The sequence below is a fragment of the Eublepharis macularius genome, chromosome 2, assembly GCF_028583425.1.
Source record: "Eublepharis macularius isolate TG4126 chromosome 2, MPM_Emac_v1.0, whole genome shotgun sequence".
In the NCBI taxonomy this organism is placed as follows: Eukaryota; Metazoa; Chordata; class Lepidosauria; order Squamata; family Eublepharidae; genus Eublepharis; species Eublepharis macularius.
This window is the reverse complement of record NC_072791.1, coordinates 164668787-164688329: the sequence shown is the minus strand read 5'-3', so window position 1 is coordinate 164688329 and position 19543 is coordinate 164668787. Positions and strand designations below refer to the sequence as shown.

The window sequence follows — 19543 nt, the reverse complement described above, 5'->3', positions numbered from 1 at the left end:
CATTGCAGGCCTCGTTCGTTGCAATTCGTCTTTCTGTTTGTCAAGCCAGAGAGTCTGGCACCTGCAATCAATTCCCTTGGCAACTTAGACAGGAATTGTCTGAACTCTGTCTGAACTCTTGCTGTTGCCCTGGAAACCCAATCTAAGCCCAATTTAGCTTGATAGGCAGGTCTTCCTTTCAAGTATGGAGCTCCAAATTTGTTACAAGGGAGCAAAGAGCAGGGGGGAGGGGGGCTCCCAGCTCTGTTTTTGCAGACAGTGGAGAGGGAGAGACAGTTGCTGTTGGCATTTTGATAGAGTGCATTGGAGCTTGAATTTTCTTTGTGTGTGATGGGATAGGGATCTACCCCTTCAAGTTCCAGGGCTGCTGCCAGGCTCTGGACCAAGCTATTATTTATTATTGGTACCTTTCCTGCTGCCTGCTCAGGTAAGGTTTCTGGGAGTGGTGCAGTAGGGATCTACCCCTTCAAGTTCCAGGGCTGCTGCCAGGCTCTGGGGCCAAGTTATTATTTATTATTGGTACCTTTCCTGGTGCCTGCTCAGGTCAGGTTTCTGGGAGTGGTGCAGTAGGGATCTTGACTTGGATGATGGCTGGAGGAGAGCCTGCTGGCCCCCACAAACAGCCAACCACGAACATGTTTGTGAACAGGGCCATGTTCGTGGTTGTTCGTGAATCCCTGTGCGTGGATGGCAACGAACAACGTACATCATGTTCGGGGGGGGGGGGTTCTGTTCATGCCCATCTCTAGTCTTGAATCATTCACAAAACTAGTTTGAATGCCATGAATTGCTGTTCAGTGTGTTGATTTTGGCCTTGGAAAACCAGTTATGCAGATCTGCAGAATGTTATCTGTTTGACATGGATGGGTTTTATTGCTTTTAATTGATTTTTGTGAGCATGATGTGAAAAAATTTCATAGATCCACCAACATATAAATACACTAAATCAGAAATAGTGCTGGTCTCATCAGTGTGGGCTCCATCTTCTATCGGTCAGCCAATAGCCAGGAAAACACAGTCTGAGAATAAAGCATCAAGAGTCCCTCAGTTTAAACATCTGGTACCTTGTATCAAGCGAGACTTGAAAGAGTTACCTTTATCAGTGTAGTCAAGTTCCTAAAACATTTAGATTATGGAACGGGAAAAATGATCCTGTTGGAATATGTCAAACTCTACGTCAAATTCTTTAGGTGTGAGAACTTGTGCTTTTACTGATGTGACCTTTGCAAAAAATGACAAAGCATTTACTCCAAAATCCACATCATCATCACTTTGTTCATGGGAGTACCTGACTAACTTCAACATGGATGCATCCAGCTGCAAAGAAATGTTTGCAAAGCTGGAATTTAACACCCACTACAGTGCACTGCAGAAAATAGAAAACAATGAAATGAAAACAAAATTATTACATGGTTGAACACTCAGCAGGATGAAAATTCTGATAAAATATTGATAGTTATTACTGTATGACATTCTTATTTCAAGTTCACAATTCTGCCTTTCTACGTGAGCGCAATATTGTATAATTCTGTTTGCAGTGAGATTAGCTGAACTTTGACTGTCCAGGAAGTGAGATATTGGTTCGTGACTATATAATTTCTAATCCACAAAGGGGACCATCTGACCATAAGATAATATATTTCTCAACACAGTTGCCATGCAGGTCACACGGAAATGCCAAGTATCTAAGGAAATGGTCTTCTCATTTTCATCAAAATGAACGTTAAGAGAGAAAACATCCTCATTCCACTCGATCCCATGCCGCTATATTTATTTGTTTTGGCAATGGCCTATATTGAGATAAAATGTAGTTTTATAGAAACTGGAGTCTCGCTCAAGTGTCAAAATGTAGTGGGTGGCAGCCTCCTGCCATTGTTAACTCTGGTAAACAACTTTGATTTCTGCCTTTTGTTTTACTACAAATATAGGAGCAAGTTTGTCTTCACACCTAACCACATCAATCAAAACAAACAGGCTTTTAATCATACAAAAACAAATTAAAAGAGAACAACCTTTGTACTACGGGGTCTCTTATGATACTGTGGTTTGAAGACTGAACCTAGAACATGATTTTTTTTGAAGCACAAGTATTGTGCCAACATGTAAAGAGATTCTCTTATAAAAGACCGCTCCACACACCCTCAAAGTACATAGGGGCTCAGCATGCCAGACCATTACTGGGAACAAGAAGCCTATGTGTGTGTATATCCCCATCCTGTCCACCTCCTGTCATTCAAACAAGTAATTAATCAGCTAAAGTTCCTTGGCCAATTGGAAAGGAAATTTCACAGACCTCCATTGGTCAGAGTGCCCTGGTAAAATATCTATGCTTGACAGTCTTACCACACGAGACAAAATACACTTGAATTACATGGGTAATTCAAGTGTATTTTGTAATTCGAGTGTATTTGAGTGTAATTCGAGTGTAATTCAAGTGCATTTTGTCTCATGTGGTTTGTCTGTGCTCAAATGACAAGGATGGGAGCAGGAGGAACTCCTGCTATGAAATGGGAATCAGTTCACGTCTGTGTGCTGTACTGGCCTGGGAAAAGATTGTGCCCATTTAATGCAGTGGATGCTCACATCTTACACTGATCTTAAACATCTGCTCTGCATTTTTAACAGCAAGGTCAACAAGGCATAATCACAGCATCCAAGTGGTTCCACAGGAGCATGCAATTTCCTTCCTTCAGAAGCCAGGAGGATAAAATTAGCCAGGCAAAATATTCGTGGCACAGCTAATCCTTGTGGTCATTCAAAATCAACACTGACCTCTCAGCACAGGAGTAATGAAAGTGGAGATCAAGCTTCCTGCATTAATTGATAAGTAGAAGACAGAGAAGAATTTGCTTCTTTCCTGAGCCTAAAATGAAATAAGAACACATCAGCATTAGGGATTTTAAAACAAATTTGGCACCAGATTTGCAAAAAGGCATCTGTCAGTCCACTGTTGGGAATCATACATTCCTACTGACATAAAATAAAATACAAGGCTAAAATAGAGAAAAGATGTAAGTTCTTTCCCTCTCTCCATCTATGTACATGCATACTTAATTAGACGGAAAGTTTCCCGGCTTTTCATGAACTGAAAGGGAGGCAGTTTGCAAAGACAGAAGTATTCAGAAAAAGCATCATAATTTAGTCTCAATATAGCCTCAACCAATCTTACTTGGCAGTACTTGACAGCCCATCATGTCTAGACAACATTCCCTGTAAAACATACTTAGAAAATACTTAGAAAAAGAAAAACAGAATGAAGTGGGAGAAATTAGCTGAGTGAAAAGTCTTGGCTGGGAAGATAGTAATTATACCTCAGTCAGTCCTCACAGTACATTTGCTTGGTAGTATTAGCCCATAAGTTGCAAAGAAACATATTTGAGTGCTAAAAATAATACCCTTGTTAGGTGAATTCAAGAAGCAGTTAAGTTTTGCATGTTCTAAGCAGAAAAGGTAGGCACTGTTAAATTTGGGCAGCTAGCCTCAGATTTTGCTCCCTTTCCTATTCTTGGTCACATTTGAGGTCAGATTTGTGCATGTCAGAATGTACAGATGAAAAAAGATTTACTCAGGAGGACAAGTGATGATGAAACTGTGATTCTCACAAGGCAGCTGAACACAAACAAATTAAAGATGGAGGGATCATTTGTTGCAGATGTCACAGTGCAGGGAAGGGACTCTGGGAACTCCCTTCCTCTCTGCAGGTATTAAAGCCTAGGTGTGGCCAAATGCTCTTGGCCTGTCGCTGTTAGCCCGTGGCCACTGAATAAACCAGCCCTTTGTCTACAGATCCAGCCTAGGATGTGATCTTGTGTGTGTGTGTTTTTTTTAAAAAATTATTTATCTGAATTGACTTTTAATTACTTATTTAAATTATACTTAGCTTTGTTTATAAGCCATTTTGGGTCCCCATCAGAAAGAAACGTGTAATAAATTACCTAAATAAAGAAAGTTGATTCCCCACCCTTCTTTCAAACTGCTTATGCATGTAGGGGTTCATATCTTAACTGAGTAGCAGATTAGGTCTCACAGGCCAACTTTCGCAGCACACAGACATGCAAATTCATCTTTGGAAGCAGGAGAATTCATTCAGAAATTCCTTTGGATGAATCTAAGCACTGCTCAATCCATAGTAATCAAGAATGATTGCGCTCCAGTCTAGGAAAAGCAATACATATCCAGGAAGAAGGCCAAAGATTCAGCTTTCATAGCCAAGCATTTAATTATGGATGACAGAGCAGAGCAAGGACCGCGAGGGAAAAGGAAGAATCCAGGCTCAATGTATGCTTTAAAGCTTCAGCAAATTTACAGCTATTTAGCTATGTTCTAGTATTGACTTTTGATAGAAATGTTCTCTGTGACTGCAGAAGTGAACCTAAGATAATGGGTCAAGAAGCACCAAGAGATACTTCATCTTGTCCAGAAATTGACCTTGCTTAAAATTGTTAACTCAGTATTAAATGAGCAGACATCTGGATGCGGAAGTCTTTCCAGATCAGTATTCCCCATGGATTAGTCTGGTTAAAGGCTGGGCTCCCTTCATTTTCTTTATTGAGACTGTGGCTTCGCTTCAGTTTAACTCATGGTCTTTCACTGTTCAATTCTGGTTTAATGGTTGTCATGGGCTGGGCCCACCCAAGCTGGTAGCCCAGGTACTAACACGAAGCCAAGGAGTGTTCAAGAGTCACAAGCCGAGTCCAGTCTGTAGTCAGAGCCCAAGGTAAATGCCAGGGGTGTGTCCAAGATCCAAAAAGCCAAGCCAAGTCCAGTCCATAGGTCAGAGCACGAGGGTATCAAGGCAAGGTGCAGGCAAGCGTGAAATGCAAGATACCAGGAAGTGGTTGCAGGTAATTGACACGTTGCTTCCATGCCCAGCAGTTCCTCCAAACTGGCTCTTATAGCCAGGCGTGGTTTTCAGCCAGCTGCTGGGGCTTCATCCTGATGTTACTCATCGTCACTCTCCAGCAGCTGGCGTTGGCTCGAGAGGCGAGCACTGCACCGTCTCTCCTGCAGTTCCAGTCTCTGGCGCTGCCTGCGCGTTCCTTGGGCGTGGGTGAACCTGGGGGGGGGTGGAGGCTCTTGGCTGCGCTGCACCTGTAGAAGTCCCTGGCTGAGCTTCCCCTGTAATATTGGAGCTAGAGGGTGCTGGTGTCTCAGCTGCTGGCTGCAAGCTCTGATCAGCCAGCAGCTGTTGCTCCTGATTGCTGGCTTCTGCTGAATCAGGGCTAGGGCTGGCTACACAGGGCTCCTCTTCTCCTGAGGAGTCCTGGCTGGCTACACGAGGCTCCTCTCCTCCAGAGGAGACTTCACTCTCAGACTGGGCCATGACAATTGTTTAATGGAGACTGGGAGACCTACCAGGTCTCTCACCTTTATTAATAAAAACTAGAGAAAAGAAAGAAGGCCATCCCTCATTCCCTCAATGTCCCATTGACAAAACCAAAGGAAATCCCCCATCAGCTCCCAATCTCATTGTGGTGGACTGTTTTATGAAGGAGAACACTGACTCCTGTGTTGATGGTGCAGCAGCACCCCCCAACATTTCTCTGTGAGTGCTCTATCACGTTTTGGGTTTGGCATAAAACAATGTTATGGCCCAATGTGGTCAAGATATATTGAGGGCCAAATGCAAAGGATTATGGTAATGTGGTATGCATGGTCAACTCTGGCCAAAAAGACAGTAACTGTCGAAGAACAACAGGGGCTTAGAGGCAGAGGGCATCGAGTTAAGTGCCAGTCAGATATCTCCACTATGACAGCAGGTCTACAGTGACAAGAAATCTGATGCTAAGATTTACTGGGAATACTCTTTAATTTTGAAGTGTGGGAAGAGCTCTACAATGCTCTTTCAGGCTTTTCAGTTTTGGAGTTCAAAGATCAGAACTGTAGGTGGAGCTCAGTCAGATTCACCTGCATTGACTCTGGTGGGTGGCTCCTCATGAGCATCGAAAGGATTTGCCCTTCATCATGGGAATGAAACTACGAAGTGCAGGGAAACATGGCATCAACAAGCAACAGCAGGACACAGAGGTAATGTATTGGCATTTCATAAAGCAAGGTTTTAAAACATTTCACTTTGCTGCGCCAGTTGGCAACAGAGCACTCTCCTGCTTGGGCACTGGCCCATCGTTGCTTTGCCAGCCAGTTTCCACTTACGCTGGCCTTCGTCGGGGTCCCTTGTTGTGTGTTTGTTTTGTGCTTGAGGAGAAACTTGTTGGATCAATGGGTTTTTGGACTGGGAAGAGCTAATGATTGGTAACAAATGTGTGGGTTTTGATTAAGCATGAATAAAGCCTTATTCCCCACCCCATCCCAAAAAGAACAATGCGTACATGATCATCTTGCCCAGTACTCGAGTTAATGCCTTTCCCAAAGCATTCTTCGAGGTCTGTAAATGCTGAACGCTTTTGTTGTGAGTGCTCAAACTCTGTATGTTGCTGAATTGGAAGGAGGGCTATGTTCTGCGCAATTTTGGTGCTGTTAAGTGCAAAAACAGCTGCCACAGGGCCTCGTTTCCCCAACCTCACTTGAAAAGGACAGCGTGCATATGCGCAGCCAACGCCCACCTTGTGTGCATGCAAAGGGCTGAAATTCTTGATAATGAAAAACCTAAGCAGATTAGATCCGAACAGGCAATGCCCCCCCACCCAGAACAAACCAGTAACAGAACTGAATTTGTTCAGAAGCCCTGGACCTGAAGCTGAAATGGTGCATACCTTTAATTGTAAGCATTCTTCTTCCTGCCCTAGTGGCTTCTCTCAACTAGCAAAATATTTATGCTATTGGTGCTCATTCCAGGCCAAATCTAGGTTGATAGGAAAGGAATGCCTCTCTTCTCTTTTATGCTTCTCTAACCTAAGGAATTCTCCTTTAGAGGAAGATAAACATGCACTTTGCTCAGCTGCACCTTTCCTCTCCCCCTTTTCTGTTCTTCAGCCTTCTTTTTACATTTGTCATTGTCACCAATGGCACATGATTTCTGGACTTGCAATATTTACATCCAGTTGGCCTGGGAGGACTGCAGAGCGGATGCCCCGCCCCCATGGAACTACAGTCTAATAAGGAGATTCCTAATGAGATAACAAATAAAACCAATTAGATCCAGAGGAGTTAACCGTGTTAGTTTGTAGTAGCAAAATAGTAAACAGTCCAGTAGCACCTTTAAGACTAACCAACTTTATTGTAGCATAAGCTTTCGAGAGCCACAGCTCTCTTTGTCGGATGCATCTGACGAAGAGAGCTGTGGCTCTCGAAAGCTTACACTACAATAAAGTTGGTTAGCCTTAAAGGTGCTACTGGACGCTTTACTATTTCAATAAAGCCAATTGTAATTTTATACTAGCTTGGATTGCATTATTTTAATTCATTCTGATTTTGATACAAAGATTTAAATAGCTAGAGAATATCTGGAAAAGAGACTTGTTTGATCACTATGAGGTAAAATAAAATCCTTTTAATTTTTTTTTAAAAATGTGTGTCGTCATACCATGATCTGAATCAACTAACTGCAAGAATAAGTAACACGCACATTAACACTCTGGCAAAAGGGTTAAAAAATCAAACTATTCAGTGTAGACGTATACAACAAAAAGGACATTTTTTAAAAGGTCATATATCTTTTACAGATAGATCAATAGCAGTCTGATTACTGGACAGAGTCATGCTAAAAGAGGAAAGTTGTAGAGACAAATAATTGCATAATTCTTGAACAGGACTTGTGGATAGTTGATGCTTTATGGATATTATAGCTATGTGATTAAATGAAATTGTCACACCTTTAAACTAACAATGAAAAATCATAAGCAATCATATGCAATGGCCAGATTGAAAGAAAATCAATACTACACCATCAAGTGAATCCATACAGAAATCTATTGTCCTAATTAAGTGAACAGAAGGGAGCCCAGGGTCTGGCAAAAGAAGTGTCAGATAATTAGGCATGCAAAGAGAGAATTTGAGGAGCAGATTGCTAAATGAATTAGAATAAACAATAACAATAATATCTGGAGCAGGAAACCAGCCAGAGAAGCTGAAGCTTGGATGACCAAGGCATAAAAGATTACTAAAGAATGATGAGGAGATGGCTGAGAAGCTCAATTAATTCTTTACATCTGTGCTCACTATGGGAAGTGTGGGGCATGTACCCAGGCTGCAGCCACTATTTCCAGGAAAGCAGTCTGAAGAACTGAGAGTCTTGCTACAAGTGATGCAGTTCATGAGAAGTGCACGTGATTGGCCCCACAAGTTTAGCTGGGAAGTGTAGTTGGAGACTCCCTCCTTCCCGTAGCAGCTGCTGCGGTGGCGAAGCTTCAGCTGCCCTTTATATGTTCGGTGCCTGAGTGTGGCAGCTTGCACGCATGGCATGCTGGGGGGGGGGACAACGGCAGCAGCAGCAGGAATGCAGTAGCACCTTCTGGATGGGTGGTGGTGAGGGAGAAGCAGCAGAGGGTGGTGCATGCCTCTCCTCCCATGGCCCAGTGGAGCTTTGCAGGACCGGAGCGCAGTTGCTGGGCTCCTCCTGACACAAGAGCGGAGAAGAGAGGAGCACAGCACTGTGCCCACCCAGCTCCATCCTCACCCCAGTGCACTGCCACTCTCCCTACCCTGCGGCAGGCATGTCTGTCCATCTGCGTGCATGGGAGCTCCAGCTCTTGCAAGCGAGGAGGGAAGGCAGGCAGGAAGGAAGGAAGCAGCAGCCTCACTGCTGCTGCAGCCCAGCCACCAGCCAGCCATACCTCCATGCTACAGCTCAACCTTGCGGAGCCCCCCAGTGCCCAGGAGCAGGCAAGGGAGAGAAGAGGAACTGGGCGGCTGGAGCTTCACCGCCACCACAGTTGCTATAGGAAAGAGTCTCCGACTGCACTTCCCAAGTAAACTTGCGCGGACCCACCACGTGAACTGCATCACTTGTAGCTTGACTCTGAGTCAAATTGAGAGATGAAGTTCATCTCTCAATGAGAGATGATGTTCTAGATCTATTGGTGAAATTAAAAACCAATAAGGCTCAGAGTCCTGATGGTATACAGCTGAGAGTTGTTAACTAAAATGTGCAATTGTTGACCTACTAACCAGTATATTTATTTATATTTAAAATGTTTATATGCTACCTTTCCCCCCAAATAGGGTACCCAAATAACTTGTCACTAAAATCAGCCACTGAATCAGAGGACTGGAGAGTATCAAATGTTACACCAATTTTTAAAGGGGTCCAGAGGGAAACAGGCCAGTTAGCTGAGCATCTGTTCCAGGAAATTAGTAGAAACTCTAAGATTATTAGGTACAAAGAGGAACAAAGCTTGCTGAGGTAAGACCAGCATGGCTTCTTCAAAGGCAAGCCCTGTCTTACTGACCTTTTGGAGTTTTTTGAGAAAGTGAACAAGCATGTAGATAATGGTGACCTGCTAGACATTATATAGTTGGGCTTTCAAAAGGCTTTTGACAAGGTAACTCACCAAAGCCCCCTGAGTAAGCTTAGCCTAGCCAAAAGCTCTTATGAATAATTCGATTTTGCACAGTTTGCAGAAAGCAAGGCAAGTGGGAACTTTCCTGACCTCTTCAGGCAGGCCATTCCACCAGATGGGGGACACAACACAGAATGCGCATATATGGACAGTTGTTCATTTTGTCCTTTTGCAGGGTGGTATCTGCTGAAGGCCCAGTTCAGCAAAGCTGACATGGTAGAGCATAGGGATAGAGGCGGTCCATAGATATGAAGAACTAAGGCCATCGAAGGCTTTGTATTTGATAGCTAAAACCTTGAATTGAGCCTGGTAACTGATGGGTAGTCAGTGGAGAGACTGTAAAATGGGAGTGATATACACGCTCCATCTAGCTCTTGATAATGAGCTGCAGCGTTTTGCACAAACTGGAGTCTCTGAGGTGACTTTGAGGGGAGACCTAGGTAGAGTGCATTACATAGTCCAGTCTTGATGTTACCGTGGCATGGATCCAGATCATCCGCGTTGAGGCAAGGGATCATCTTCCAGGCTAGACTGAGTTGGAAGAAGGCTTTTCTTTTTTGCAGCCGCATTTACTTGATTGTATATAGTAATAGTGCCTAGGCTCTTTACTGAGTCTGCAAGGGCCAACTGAACCCCATAAAAAGTGGGAAGAACGATGTCATTCAGGATCTCTGTTTTCCCAACCAGCAACATTTCCATCTTTCCCGGGTTCAGTTTCAATTTGTTAACCTTCAGCCATTTGACCACAACAATCAAGCAGTGACTAAAAACTCTACTTCATCACCTAGGGATTTGGATAGTGAGATATAGAGCTGAGTGTCACCTGCTTATTGATGACATCCAATTCCAAAGCTACGAATGGTTTCTCCTAAAGGCTTCACATAGAGGTTGAAAAACATGGAGGATAAAATTGCACTATGTGAAACCCAGCAAGATAATTCCCACACTAAATAGACCTCATTTTCTACAGGAACTCTTTGAGTCCATTCCCCAAGGAAGAATTTAAACCAGTCCAAGGCACATCACTTGATACCCACTTCTGCCTCTAAATGCTTCAACAGGATGGCATGATCTACTGTGTCAAAGGCTGCAGAAAGATCCAGGAGTAGAGATGGGCACGAACTGGGAAAAAACTGAACCATGTGGTTCGTGGTTCATCCAATTTCACGAACCACAAACTTTCACGAACCTGCCCCAGTTCATGAACCAGTTCGTTTGGTTCATGAAAACATCACATCCAGGTCAGAAAATCATCACTTCTGGGTCAGCAGAAGGTCACTTCCAGGCCAGCAGAAGTTCACTTCAGGGTTAGCAGAAGGTCTGCAGGAAGTCCATCCCGTTGCCTAGGAAACTGATTGATTGGCACCAGGCTGTCTGCAGCGATGAACCAAAAAACGAACCAAACGAACCAGCCTAAAAGTTTGTGGCAGTTCGTCAGAAATGGGATCTGACGAACCGTGGTTCATGAACCATGAACTGGCCTGGTTCGTGCTTAATTTTTGTTCGTATTTTGGTTCGTGCCCATCGCTATCCAGGAGGAAAAACAAAGGAACTTTTTTCCCTTTTATTTTTCATGGTTCCTACATGCTGCTGTCATTATTCCAATTCATACTTGGTTCCAATTCCTGAGGGGTACCCACTGTATATGCTGATTTCTTGCTTTCCCCAGTAATGATCCACATACTTTGGATTTTCATTGGGTTATTGCCTAGATCTCTTCTTGTGGCTTCTCCACCAAACTCCTCCTTCCTGAAACTCCAGACTTTCTCAGGTATATACAGGCACAAGGTCTGCTTGGATCACTAGGTACCTGGATGCCTTCCCTGAAGCCCCACATGGAACAGGATAGGTAAAATGCTTCTCATTCTCTCTCTTTTTGTTTTCTTTAAGATACACTGTTTCATGAGTAGTGGGACAGTTAGTGTTTAGTGCTACAATATATTTTGATCATTTACATTTCTTGCCATCACCCAATAAATTATCTCTGATTATTCTACTAAATTCCAGTCTCTGTTTTCTTTTCCAAATTTACCTCAGAGCTTCACCTTTTGATTTAAAGAACCCTTAAAAGTGTGCCTGGCATTAAAAACTGAACCTACAGCTCCTTTAGGATAGGAGAGAGATGGCCGTTAAGATGTTTGCTTATATCTTGCAGTTGGCATTCCCAAAGTAAATTATAACCCTAGTATGAAGCACTGCAGCCTTATTCATATAGCCATGGGTCTAGAGTATATTCGTCTTCCAGAGTGTAGATGGTGACACCTGAAACAACTTAATCAGATGCATTCATGCTGCATATCACCAGTACATTCCATATTCAACAAAATCACTGGGATTTCATACGTAATACTGGTGTGTTCCATATACAAATTAATTTCACCTTCATAGCTGTTAATAAGAACATGGCTAATCCTCTGCGAACTTAATCAGGTTTTTTTTGTTAAGAGAATTTAAGAGATGTTGCTGTAGATCTTTAAGAACCTAGTTTACAATATTTCCATGTCTCAGTCTTGTATCTTTGGCCATTCCCAAAGAAAGTAGAAAATAAATGCCAGCCCTCCTCCAGCATAGTATTACTATTATACTATCTACAAACAGGCTTGTCCACCCCCTCACCCAACTAAAGAAAAAGTCAGTAAGTGAACTGAAAGCAGTGGTGGTGGTTTAGGGTGGCGTGCTTCATATATATGAGTCAATTTAGCTTTTGTTAGAGGGAATACTATCACCAAGGGGATGCAGAAGCCATATGGCTTTGGCATATTTTCTTCTAAAAGCTACTGATTATCCAGTAGCTCAGTTACAAAACTGAAGCCCGGTTTTAACTATAGACCATAATTAGTATGCTCAGAGAATTGTGCTAACACTAAATATAGCAAATATAATTTTGTTCAGCTACACTTGACATCTGCATCACTAATGATATAAAGGGAAGTACATGAAACAAAAATATATAAACAGGTTCCGCAACGGGCTTTTTGCAATAATTCCCTTACCAGCAGTGATATTCCCCCCTCTCCAAAGCTGCATGTCAGACTTCACCCATCTAATAACTCTGTGTGCTACATTACGTGCCTGTATTGTCGGAGGCTTGAAGAGCTGACCTATAAGCCTTCTGCAAAGCCCTGGTAGATTTCAGTTCGCCATTGACAGCTTACACCTGCCTCTGGACTTGCTGCCAAAGCTCAAGGCAAAGTGATATCTGGAATTATTACATCTTTGTCAGTGGTTCTTCTTTGGCAGCTATGATTGAGCTGTGTGGTAGAAGTGATTGGAGAGCTCAGAGTAGTTTTATGTCATCTCCATATGGGATAAAAACAAACAGAACCCTTAAGGCATCTTCAAAACTGACACATTTTTTCTGCTACAAGCTTTTGAGGACTAGAGTCTACTTCATCAGATTTGCAAAGTGACTCCTCAGTCAGCGTATACATATTTAGTTTTTTAAATATATTTTTTTCTCTACCAACTAGGGGCTTGTGCAGAATCATTGAGAAAATTTGGAAATTCCACCACACTCCAAACACCTCCATGATTATTAAAGCTTGAGCCTTTTCCCCCTTTAATAGACGTTCAATATTTCAGGTCTCTTGGAGCACAGTCAGTCCTTCTCAGGTTGTTTTTGGCGGTCATTTTCTGTTAGTCCCAAAGTCCTATTTGCAGAAACCTCTGAGTACATAGAAATGTCAATGGCATCAGTGGATTGCTGTTATATGGCTTTAATTATCCACACAAGGAGCCAGCCAGTTTACTATTGGAAGGAGGAAAAAAAACTGTGGGCGTGCACACTATAAAACCTTCCCCTCTGGGACTCTTTCTTAGAGGCATGAAATGTTTGATTTTCCCTTTTTACCATTTTTTACACAATTGATCCAGCCTGGTGCCAGCCACTTCCAATGCCAGACCTGTGTATAGTCTCAGATGTTGCAGAATGATGAAAAAAGAAGGGGAGGGAAGAAGATGGGAGAGAAGGCAGTGGTGGGACAGGATGTGGTGGTGTGGTTGGATGAAGGAAGGGGAGAGGATATAAAAAGAAGAGGGATTAGAGGAGAGTGTGGTAAATGATAACTTCAAGGAGGAGTAATTTAGAAGACAGGTTGGAGACAGCAAAGGAGAAGAAGCCTAGCTGGCAGGAAAGGTAGGAGAAAGAGCAGAAAGCAAGGCCTATGTGGGGGTCAGAAGGGCCTAAAGGGGACAGTCATAGAATGCCCCAAGAATAGGAATCTCCTCAGGGGCAAGCCAAAGAAGCAGAAAGATGTTACTGCATTAGGTGCAGGGGAATAGGGAAAAGCATGCACCACAAACTTCAGTAAATAAAAGTTTGAGAACCTGAGTTTGCTGGAGGGGCAGTTGCCTTTTTTTGTCTGTGTATCCAACATGGGGTAGGGGGTTTCAATTTTCTCCTGCCTCTGAACCAACACAGACAAAAAAAGTTTTAGAAAATTCAAGGCTGTGCTCACCTTAGACTAGAAACCAAATGCTATCTTAAGGAAAGTGCTGCAGAGAAAATGGTTGTGCCTGAAAGAAATCCTTTGAATAGTAAGAAGCCAGAATCATAAATCATTTGGCGGTCCTCTCCTGTCCTGTTCTGTCCTATGATGGGAGATGGATCTGACATGAATGGCCCTCACCAGCATCAAGAGTCCACACATCTCCCTATAGGACAGGTTCATCATGACCCTGCTTTGTTTTGACACCTTGCGAGAAGCCACAGAGAGCAGAAACATCAGGATACTCACATGCCTGTTTTTTATAACTTCTCATAAAATATAAATAGAAATCTGGAGTTGAAGATGAAGGATAGTCATCGTCAAAATAGTGAGGATAGCAACGCAAGGATAGAGACTGTTGCTTGATTCTGGCTTTAGAATTTGAATGTGAAACATTCACAGGCACTGAGCCTGGTTAACGATTGGCCCTGAGCAACCGCTAGAGAACTCCTTAACCCAGGCAAGTAATACTTAACCTCTCAGACAAGAGTGCTGTGATTAATTAGCTGGAATTTGCAAGGGCTTTTGAAAACAAGTATGTGTATTCTTATTATTATAATCATATTCTAATTAGCTGTTAATTAAAATATGATTAAAAACTACTACTAATTATTATTTTTCGCAAATGTTGCATTTGTGGGAAGGATGAAATAACCCTCAGGCACTGCGGCTGCAAGAGAAGCAACAGAAGCTTCCTAACTTCTTTATTATAGTTCTCCATTTGAAAATACTTGTTTTTCGGTTTTGGTCCGATTTATATGATTTATGTGATTCTGATATTACCAATTCTCACCGCCTAACAAGAATCTCCCTTCATATCTTAAATATGTCATTCTATATTCATGTATTAATATTGTTTTCCAAACACTGGCAAAAATGCAAATCTCACAGCAGATACCATCATGTGCAACACCCACACCAAACGACTGCCCCTCTGATTATTAATAGATGATCTCTTTGTTGTTTTCCTTGTTTCAGTTGCAAAGACACACACAACACACTTTTGTTGCATTTTATTGTATATTAAAATAAAAAGAAAACCCTGTTCAATAAAAGTATTAAAAGGCTACATGGAGGAAATAAACAAAGTCTTACATGCTCCTCTTCGAACTGGTCACCACCGAATGCCGCCACACAAGGCTTGATCCCTCCCGTTCCAAGAGCAATCAGAGACAGGCCAGTCATGGACAGAACCCTTCAAACAGGGATGAAAACCTCAGCACCGGAGAAGGACTTGGCAGAACAGCAGAGCCCCCAAGCTACACTGGACATGAGGAATCTTTGAGTCATTCTCATTCTCTGCTAGCAAGAGAACCACTTTCTAGTGACAACTTCCCCCACAGTGGCAGAAAGCAGTTGAATAGGAAACTCATGGCTAAGGCCATGAGTTTCTTACATGAGTTTCCCACATGAGAGTAAAGTGTACCTTCAAAAATTAAACTAAAACTAAACAAAATGTAATATTTAATAGGGTTAATAATAACAAATGGCCGTAGTCAGTGAGCTGCTTAAGCCCTTGGATGTGAACAGAGATTTACTTGCCACTCATTTGTAAGCAGCTTTCTGAAAAAGCTCACTCTTCAAAGCAATGTTCATGCTTAAGACCTACTGAAATGAAAGGAGGGTCTACTGGAACACAGTTGGATGTATTGTACCCTCAGACTCAAGATGAGTGAATTTTCTACCACAAGGCACTGGCAGGCAGCTTTCAATGGTTTGATGTCCAGATATGACAGGGATAAAAGCCCATTGTTCCAAGATAAAAAGACCCTACACAATGCTTATTATTAACATGTATCTGAAAGCTCTATTCAGTAATACAATTTATAATCATGTTATCAAAACAGTGCAGCCCTGTCTCATCAGTACTTACACATGAACAATCTGGTTTCCCACCACTGGTATGGCCCCAACTGACTTGATGGCATGCCCAATCACGTAAACAATGGAAAGATAAATGATTGTTCTGTGGAGGAAAAGAGAAAAAGTGAGAAAACTCTATCGGCCAAATGTAGTACCTTGATTTATAATCTGAAAACAGAATGTGTGGCTGTGTTTCCTGATAGGAAAGGTAGAGGCATTTTTCTATTTCTCAGTTTCCACCAGAAATGTAATTCCTCTTTCTCCACAATTCCTCAAAATGTTGCGGGAAAGCTATGTCTGAACAGAAGGGTAAAACAATCCTGATGCATCTAGTTCCTCTGGCTGTGGTTGGCTGCTTCACCCTTCCCTTAATTGTGGTAGCTTCATGGGTCACTTGAATCATTTCCAATAAAAAACAGAAGGGCCCCAACTTTAAGCATGGCTCAAAGAGTGTTTGATGGTTTGAGTTCTGCATGATTGTCCATGGATGCAACTCAGAGAACATTAAATGGACCTAAATCTCACTGAAAATAAAATATATAGATAAGCAGTTGGGTACAATTTATTTCACAGAAGTTAATGTCTTTATTACAGGTTGAATTTTCTCCATGCACTCCTGATCAGATGTGAGGGGTTGTAGCTCAGTGGCAGAGCATCTGCTTGGCATGCAGAAGGGCCCAGGTTTATTCCTTGGCATTTCCAGTTAAAAGAATCAGTTTGCAGGTGATGTGAAACATCCTGAGACCCTGGAGAGCTGCTGACAGTCTGAGAAGGCAGTACTGACCTTGTTGGACCAACGGTCTGATTCAGTATAAGGCAGCCTCATGTGTTTGTGCGTATTATATATTGTGTGCTGGGAATTTAATCTCAGGCATATGTCCTAAGATGGGCATGAACTGGGAAATTGCAGTTTGTGGTGGTTCATGGTTCATTGCATTTCATTAACCACAAGCCTACACTAACTTGCCTGGTTCATGAACTGCTTCATTTAGCTTGTTTGGTCATGTCACTTCTGGAGGTCATAGAATGGCCCCTTTGACAGTCAAAGATGCCAAACTCGCAGACAGTCTTCAGCAGGCTCTCCTCCAGCCACCCTCCAAGTCTGGCAAAGATTGGATTTCCAGTGTCCACGTTATAGACCCCGAAAGCAGGTGCCCCCAGGAATTAATATTAGATATAATGAGGAGCCACGAATGCCAATTGACTTGTATTGGCTCCATTGAAGCTCATTGGCTCCATTGGAGCACCATTTGGCTCCATTGGAGCACCAAAAAGTTGCAATGAAAACATGGAATGGAGTTAGAGAATCTTCCTCTGAGAATGGAATAACAGCCCCAAGAGTGGAATGATGGTCCCTGGGCCCAGCTACACTCTCTGGCCCTGGAATGAAGGCCCCCAAAGCAGAATGATAGTCCCTGGGAGCAACTAAACTGCTCTGTGGTTGGAATGGTAGTCACCAGAGTGGAATTACTGTCTCTGGGAACAGATAAACTGCTCTGACTTGCATTGGCTCCATTGAAATACATTGCAGCACCAAAAAGTTGCAATGAAAACGTGGGATGGAGTGAGAGAATCTTCCTCTGATAATGGAATGACGGCCCCCAGAGTGGAATGATGAACCCTGGGAGCAGAAAAACTGTTCTGGAGCTGGAATGGGGACAGAACTGCTCTTTGAGGGGACAATCAAGGAAATGTTCTTGGGGTGACAGGAATATTCTTGGGGGGAAGGAGTAGATGTTCTTAGGGGAGACAGGAATATTCTTGTACAGGAAAGGATGGAGGTGATCACAGTTCTCTTCGTCAGATGCATGGAGGGCAAGAAGAAACTGGTCAGATATATAGGCGGAGAGGGGAGGGAGGAGTAGATGCAAACAGTAGCTTCTGATATGGAGATCAGTTTGCTTCTATTAAGGAAGTCAGTTACTTCTGATAATGAGATAACCATTCATAGTCTCTATTCAATCCCAGCCTAAGGGCCAAGCTACACATGACGAATGACACTTGAACGGCAAGTGGATTGAGTGGAGGGCAAGTGAACAGGGAGAAATACACTTGCTGTTCAAGTGTCATTCGTCATGTGTAGCTTGGCCCTGAGTCAAATTTACATATGAGTTACTTCTGATAATGAGATAACCATTCATGGGATTGAATAGAGACTATGAATGGTTATCTCATTATCAGAAGTAACTGACTTCCTTAACAGAAGCAAACTGATCTCCATATCAGAAGCTACTGTTTGCATCTACTCCTCCCTCCCCTCTCCGCCTATATTTCTGACCAGTTTCTTCTTGCCCTCCATGCATCTGACGAAGAGAACTGTGATTCTCAAAAGCTTATGCTACAATAAAGTTGGTTAGTCTTAACGGTGCTACTGGACTCCTTTTGATTTTGCTACTACAGACTAACACGGCTAACTCCTCTGCACCTAAAAATCATAGTGGTTCATATTTTGGTTTGTACCCATCTCTAATCAGAACCTCAGCATATGAGGTGAGGAGGCTTGAGCCTTCCCTCCCCACTGTTTTTCCTAACCTGAAACTGCACCAGGGGATGCTATTTGATGCACTGGAGAAATGTGGTTGTATCCCATCAATGCATGAAGAGCTACCAATAAGGATATGTCAGGTAGGTAAATATAATAAGTAGTTAGGCACTCAGATGCCCCTAATGTTCTTTGAATTATACTCCAACATTGCCATACTGACCACTGTTCAGTACAGACAGTTTAAAGGGTTTTGAGCAAAATAGGAGCATTTGCATACAGAAATTGATTCAGTCTGTTTGGTTGGTGCCTGGTGCGGCTAAGAGGAGGGGAAAATAATAACTGACCATGAGCAGAATGAGATCAAGATGGGTAGCTGTGTTAATCTCTTTGCAGCAGTAGAAAAGAGCAAGAGTCCAGTAGAACCTATAAGACTAACAAAATTTGTGGTAGGGTATAAGTTTTCGTGAGCCACAGCTCACTTCTTCAGATACAGAGAATGTGCAGAATGGGATGATATCAGGATGAGAAGTAAAACAATGTATCTAAAGTACATTACTTTTTATAAGAAAATCAGAATATTATTTTCCCTACTCCCAAAAGATATATCCAATGATTGAAATCAGTGGGATCTAGCTGCTTAGGTATCATTCGCACTATGAATTCTTTTCAATGATACCCAAGAGCCAGTTTGGCGTAGTGTTTAAGAGTGTGGGACTCTAATCTGGAGGTTTGATTCTCCACTCCTCCGCTTGAAGCCAGCTGGGTGACCTTGGGTCAGTCACAGCTTTCTGGAGCTCTCTCAGCTCCATCCACCTCACAGGGTGTTTGTTGTGAGGACAATAATAGTATACTTTGTAAACCGCTCTGAGTGGGCATTAAGTTGTCCTGAAGGGCAGTATATAAATCGAATGTTATTATTATTATTCAATGGGATTTAGGTTCACCTACTATCTTGAGGGCTGCCCCCATTATTTCTTTCTCCCGTAACTTCAAGTCATCCAATGAGACTGATAGATTGAAGGCCGCCAAGAGAAAGTACTTCACACAATGCATCATTAATATGGGATTTTGTGCCTCAGATGGTCACAGTTTTAAAAGCAAATTAGACAAATTCATGGAAAACAGGTTTATCAACTGCGACTGGCCATGACAGGTTAGGGGCAGTAGATCTCTGAAAACTGGTTGCTGGGGAAAGGACAACAGTGAGGGAGGGCTGTGTCTTCATGCCCAGATTGTGGATTTCTCAGGTT

At 42.6% G+C, this 19543-nt stretch overlaps 1 protein-coding gene across 1 annotated transcript in view; it reads right to left on the bottom strand.

The window, feature by feature from the left end:
- Nucleotides 1-19543, bottom strand: part of SLC15A2 (solute carrier family 15 member 2) — a 77745-nt gene that overhangs the window by 43501 nt on the left and 14701 nt on the right. Inside the window, exons 4-6 of the mRNA XM_054973012.1 lie at nt 15819-15911; nt 15041-15140; nt 2773-2863 (exon numbers count right to left, since the gene is read on the bottom strand). Of these exons, the coding sequence (XP_054828987.1) occupies nt 2773-2863; nt 15041-15140; nt 15819-15911 (284 nt within the window). The remainder of the gene's footprint in view (nt 1-2772; nt 2864-15040; nt 15141-15818; nt 15912-19543) is intronic.